The sequence below is a fragment of the Triticum aestivum genome, chromosome 2D, assembly GCF_018294505.1.
Source record: "Triticum aestivum cultivar Chinese Spring chromosome 2D, IWGSC CS RefSeq v2.1, whole genome shotgun sequence".
In the NCBI taxonomy this organism is placed as follows: domain Eukaryota; kingdom Viridiplantae; phylum Streptophyta; class Magnoliopsida; order Poales; family Poaceae; genus Triticum; species Triticum aestivum.
Window position 1 is genome coordinate 162,574,695 of NC_057799.1, and position 6,614 is coordinate 162,581,308.

The 6,614-nt window shown below is 42.1% G+C and overlaps 1 protein-coding gene across 1 annotated transcript; it reads right to left on the reverse strand.

The window, feature by feature from the left end:
- Positions 1–583: 583 nt before the first annotated feature.
- LOC123049107 (copper transporter 4-like) lies at positions 584–1,374 on the reverse strand. Its single transcript, XM_044472098.1, has one exon. It carries the CDS (start codon positions 1,234–1,236, stop codon positions 697–699), a length of 540 nt encoding a protein of 179 aa, XP_044328033.1. The 5' UTR covers positions 1,237–1,374; the 3' UTR covers positions 584–696.
- Between the last annotated feature and the right edge of the window lie 5,240 nt (positions 1,375–6,614).

Below are 6,614 nucleotides of genomic sequence, written 5' to 3' on the forward strand. Positions count from 1 at the left end.
CTAATTCGAGCCTCTATACGTCAGCGGATGCGCCGGCGGACAGTGACTGAACGGGTATCAAATCTTGTCATTGGCAATCACAGCTTTTATTTTCTAAGACATTAAATCCATGCAAACACATGCATGTCTATCATTTTGGCCAAACATAGTTTTGTGCACATGAATACAAATTGTTTGTACTTAATAATCAAAAAACCAAACATAGTTCAAACATAGATATTGTTCATAGTGCTTAATTGATAAATTAAAAGCAAAGCTTACTGATTTCCAGTGTGAACCCACATGTGCTCCACAAGATAATGCATAAGTTGCATATATGCATATGTTGATCTCGCAGTTGTCAATGCATTTTTAGAAAGTTGGCGGTGCTCTCTGTCTCTTGTTCCGGAAGGCAGACCTCAACACCGGGTTTCTCGAAATCATGCGTGCACGCTGCCCCTTCACCCTCATCCTCGACAATCACGAGGGAGAGAGACCTTCGCGTGGGGTCCAATTCATTTGCAAATTTAAATTTGAGAATTCCGTCGTCAGGTTCGCGTTTCTTATAACTCTTGAGGAGTTATGCCGAACCAAGGAGGAGGAGTAATAGAATAATAATCTTGTAATTCTCTTGAACGTACTCCGTACATATGCTTTTCATATTCAGTATCCATCCGGGTCGTAATAAAACAATTTCCAGCATATAATCATGTCAGCTTAAGGTTTGGGCTCAGCCTCCGAGGGAATGAGAGCACCGTTTTGTGGCGCGTCACCCGGAGTCGTTTGGCGGAACACGGCGCTCCGCGCGAGGAGGAACCCGATCGCGTGTCCGGCGACGGCGGCGAGGAGGACGCCGACGTTGAACGACATGACAGCCAGCATCACCAGGTACGCCAGCCCCATCTTCACCGCGTGGAGCCCCGTGAGCGCCAGCACCGCGGCCGGCCGGCAGCTGGAGACCCCCCTCGACGCCGCGGAGAGGGCCTCCACGAGCGCGGCGAGCGTGAGCACGATGAGGAGGCAGAGGACGTACATACCTGCGCCGGCACGGTCTCCGGGCCAGTCGCGGAAGAGTACCTGCGCTCGGTGCCCCCAGAAGAAGGCCGCGTGCATCACTGGCATCGTCCCCATCCCAGGCATGTCGGCTGCCGGCGGCGGACCCATCGGCCCCATCGGAGGCATCGGCCCCATCGGCCCCATCGGCCCCATCGGGCCCATCGGAGGCATGCCCCCGGGCGGTGGTGGCGGCATGGCCATTTTCCGGTGAGCTGAGCGGAAATGTCGGGTCGACGAGTTAGTGGGCAGTATAGGTAAGAAGAACTCGCCCAGTGACTCTTGTCTATTGGAAAGCGAGGAATTCTACAAGAGAATGGAAAGACATAATAAAGGCATATCTATCAAACAAGAAGGAAAATAGGAACAAGAACAAGGAAAAGATGATAGCGATAGGGGCATTAGATACCGTGAGCTTTGGGATAGCAGATAGAGGATGTCTTGCGTGCTGGTGCTGCCCGCGTAGCTGTCTCTTCCAACAAGGCTGCTGCTCCGATTCTTCCTATAACCAGCCTTTAAATTGACCTACGGATTGTGAGTATTATCTAGGAGAACTCGCTAAAAAAAGGACTCTGAGTATTATCGAACTGATGCCATGTAGTATATTTCAAGAGTTCCAACTTTCCATTAAAAAAAGAGTTCCAACTAAAAAACAATTATTAGGATGGATTTCCAAGTTTGAGCGCTAGATTTCAATTGGCACTAAAGCTACTTCTCAGACGTGGTATTACTATTATCTTGGAAATTTTTGGACAGGGTATTTTATCACTAGTTGTATTCTGAACCATGTGCATTCAAATATTGTACTCCCAGTACGTTAGACTGCGGAAATGATAACGTTCTTGCAGCAAACGTGTTGATTGTCGTTCGATATCCTGGCACGAATCACGGCACAAGGGTGCTGCTACGTCAGTTTTCAGAATCGTCCACTGTAACCAGCATCTTGTCGAACACCCTCTCCACACAAAAATTATGACAGAGGTGTGTGGGTGGTGGCTCAATCAGGGGACCTCCTGAATGAAGGATGGGCGGGCTTACCAGTTGATCTGCAACTGGGTTGTGTACAAATACAGTCAAAATTGTTGTATGTTTTGAAGCTAAGATCTTTTGAATCCGATTTTTCATTTTGAAAATTTCGGTTGTAAAAAATCTGGAAGTTTCGAAATTTTTCCATCTTTTGAAAGAACCAAAATTCCTAATTTTTGCCATGTGCCCACGACACAATCCAACAAGTTGTCATGTTTTTTGGAGAACAATTTTAAATTATCATGTGCATTTTTTTTAAATATTTTTGGCATGTGCCCATTAAAAAATCTCAAAGTTTTCATGTTTTTAGAGGAGAAATTTTCAGAAAAAAGACGTGTGCATTTTTATTATAGGTAGCATGGCAATTATATTTAGACGTTGCCATTTTCTTAATTAGTCCATGATAATTTTAATTATTTAGACCATGGCAGTTTTTGTAGATTTATGGCAATTTCTTTTTTTTAGACCATGCCAATTTTTCAGTTAGACCATGGCAGTTTTTTGCATTTACACCTTGTCAATTTAATTAATTAGACAATCGCAATTATTTACGGTTTTACACCATGATAATTTTATTAACTAGACCTTGGAAAATTTATTAATTAGACCATAGCAATTATTTACGGTTTTACACCATGATAATTTTACTAATTAGACTGTTCACAATTTTTCCTGCCTTATACAATTTTTTTTTCATCTTTGGACCATGAAAATATTATTGGACTTATCTAGATAAAACATTTTTTCTATTGAAGTTGTCATTGAACCAATTATGTTGTTTTGCATGTTAGAGCATGACAATTTTAATTTTTGTAGATACCATGTCACATTTTGTTTTCAAATATACCATGGTTAAATTTTAAATTAGAGGAGGGCAGTTTTATAAAGTTTTAGCATGGCAATTGTAAATTTTTGTTTCTCTGCCTTTTATGCATCTGTTTTTGTATTTTTATGGCATTTAAAAAATGAGCTAATGGGCCACCTCATTTTTTCCATGGCGCTTCACGAGTCAACTGAGGGTTCGCGTGAACAATCATTGCAGCGAACGTCAAAAAAGGAACATGGTGTTCACTCGATCGCTCCTCCTGGGGCGAACGAATCGTTCGCCCAGGTTCATCTCAGAGCTGACAAACCACATCTGTTGTGGTCCTTAGACTATAGGTCCACTGATATTTTTACACTTTCGGCCAAGCCAGGTCAGATTTGGATAAATTGAAACAGGCATTCGTTCTAGCATCACCTCTCAATTAGACACGTTGATGCCACATTGTAGGAGTACTTGTTTGATATGTCAAGTTGTGCTCCGTTTGTGCAAAGGGTTAAGGAGCTTTAGGTTGCAACTCTTATTCTCTTCGTCTAGACCACACAAGTCCAATTCATAAAGTTCATTGGTCTCTAAACTCCTGTACTTCTAAGATTCTGGCGAACCAGACAATTACCTTCCGATAAGCTTGCTTAGATGCAACTCCTAGCAGCATTCCCTCCTATCTATGGGTCTCATATAAAAGGAAAGGGTAATTAGCTTGACGGGCTCTCAGGCACATCAAATATGTAGTGTATTTCTCTTAAATTTCTGGTTTCATAGGCAAGGAACAAAGTTCACATCTACGGGACTACGTGACATCAGAGCATCTCCAGCAGACTAACAAAAAGAACTTCCCTTAGAGACCTCTTCCAATAAATTTATTGGGGTTCACAGGTATGTTGTTGTAGCTAGTGAATTGCAAAACTCACCCATTTGTGGACCCTAAATAAAAAATCCACCACATTACCTTTTTTCTTTTTTGCAAAAACCCACCACAGTTTGGTTTACAGTTTGCAAAAAGCATTGATCGATCTATTAAATCCATTTGGCGCAAAACTTGACCGTTGGGTTCCACTGTCAGGTGCCACATGGCCGGGGTGGAAATAGTGCCCATCATGTAGGTGCGCTAACTCTTCAGGTGCCACAATGCGGCCGCGCCCGCACGCTAGTCGGTCGCTGGCAGGCATGCCTCGCAGTGCCGTCGCCTAGCGCTGCTAGGCCACGTCATCATTGTCGCTCCCTTCCTTTGAGGCGTACCGCCACCACCTACTATTGGCCGAGCCGCCCGATGTCATCGTTCTACTCTTGAGATGAAATTGTTCTATGTCTTGATAAAAGTTCAAATAAATACAAATAATAATGTACACACACCACCAACACACACATGCACTCACACATGGATGGGTACCACCATTATCCTAACCATTTAACTGCTGGTTCGTCTCAATAACATCTTTTTATTTTTCAATAACATATTGTTGTGTTTAATAGTATGATGTGTGTTAGCTGATTGTCAAAAACATTATGTGTATTAGCTGAGATGACATAGTTCTTGGTTATTTTAGCTCCATGAATAGCAACTTAATTTTCGTAAAGCCCGTGGCAACGCACGGGTCTACTAGTAATATACAATAACTTAATGTGCCCCTACCTAAACGATGATTAGGTACAGTTTCTGAACTTCAACTAACACGGTATGAAATTAAAGCACATCCACGGTTAAATTGGTGAAATTTTGTGCATAACTTTCGCATCCCGAGTAAATCACAACCCAATGTAAATGTCAAACATAGCATTCTCATTTGCATGTCATGCCATGCACGGGCCAAATCATAAATATCTGATACCCTCTGTTCCATAATATAAGATGTTATTACAACCGATATACTCACATATTGATTGTAATAACATCTTATATGATGTGACAATGGGAGTATTTGCTAAGGTTACACGGGAGGTTTTTACTTTTTCCTTTTTTCCTTTTTCATTTTCTTTCACTCTAAACAAATCATGAATACTTTTCCGACACTCAATATTTTTATATTCACCAACTTTTTTAAATTTTTAATAATTTCAAATCAGTGGGCAATTTTTCAAATGCACTAGTAATACTTTTTATTATTCTTGAGTATTTTAGAAAAATTATAAAAAAATCCTAAATTCAGGGTCATTTTTACAAATTTGTGAATATTTATTAGAATTTGTGAATAGTTTACTAATGTTTCAATTATTTAAAAATTGTGAATCCTTTAAAATTCATAATTTTTAAAAAATTGAAGAACTTATTTATTCAAAAACCGACCGAAATAGGGAAACCAGCATTAATATGTGAAAATTGGCTGAAAACCTGCCCTAATTTTTTTTTTTGCATACTAAAGCCCTCTAAAAAGGCTATTTTTTAAAAATTAACAACCCAAACTGTGTACAGAGACAAGCTTCCCTTCAGGGAAGTTAGGGGCTTCTAAAGCCGACTTAGACTTACAACATGACATTTTTAGTACAGCGAAAAGTTCAGCAAGGAGTTGATCGATCCCTAAAAGCCTACTTGGCAAGATTGTGACCTAACAAGTTCTGAATTCTAGAAATATGAACTACTCTGGAAGAGGTCAGGGTTGAAGAAGCATTGAAGAAATTTGCAAATAGTAGGTCTGATTGTCCAGTGGCCAGGATTGGAAAGGAGGTTCTTTGGCTAGGGCAACATCTGCCAAAGTTTTGCAATCTATAAAGAAAGAAGCTTCGCGCCAGTCCACAGCCTTAACTGCCATAACCACAAAGTGCAATCCAATAGCTTCAGGCTGCAAAACAGAATTCACATTGGAAGCTATAGCTTGAATGAATACGAATTGGTCCGAAGATGGGCTCTTGAGCAAGATCCCAAGAGCAGCAATATTCCTCGCCTGGGAAGGATTGTAAGCCGCATCCACATAAGCTTTTGAACCTGAAAATAAAGCATTCATGGAAGAACTGGGAAGAGGAATATATGAAGGCACAAAAGAACTGTTGTGATTTTCCTCCAATGGACAATGGCTCACCGGAGCCTGTACAAGAAGCGATTTAGTAGCATAGTGGACATGCAAAGGAGACCAATGCCTTTTGTTGAAAAGGAGATCATTACGAGCCTTCCAAATATTTCATAGTAATGAGTGTTGGGAAACGTTGCATGAAAAACAAAAAAATTCTACGCACACGTAATGATCTATCTATGGAGATGCATAGAAACGAGGGGAAGAGTGTGTCTACGTACCCTCGTAGACCGTAAGCGGAAGCATTTCACAACGCGGTTGATGTAGTCGAACTTTCTTCACGCTCCACCGATCGAGTACCGAACGTACGACACCTCCGAGTTCTGCACACGTTCAGCTCGGTGACGTCCCTCGTCTTCTCGAGCCAGCAAGACGTCAAGGTAGTAGATGAGTTCCGTCAACACGACGGCATGATGACGGTAATGGTGAAGTGATCCTTGCAGGGCTTCGCCTAAGCACCCCGAGAATATGACCGAGGGTGTAAACTGTGGAGGGGGCGCCGCATACGACCAGGCAATTGTCTGATGCGTGCTAGCCCCCCCCATATATATATATATATATATAGGTGGGAGGGGGAGGGAGCAGCCAGGAGGGCGCCCCAAGTAGGCCGAATCCTACTTGGGGTTCCTTCCCAAGTGGCGCCCCCCTTTCCTTAATTGCCGGAGAAGAAAGGAAAAGGGGAAAGAGAGAAGGAAGGGCAGGTTGAATCCTCCCCCCTTTCCTTCCCC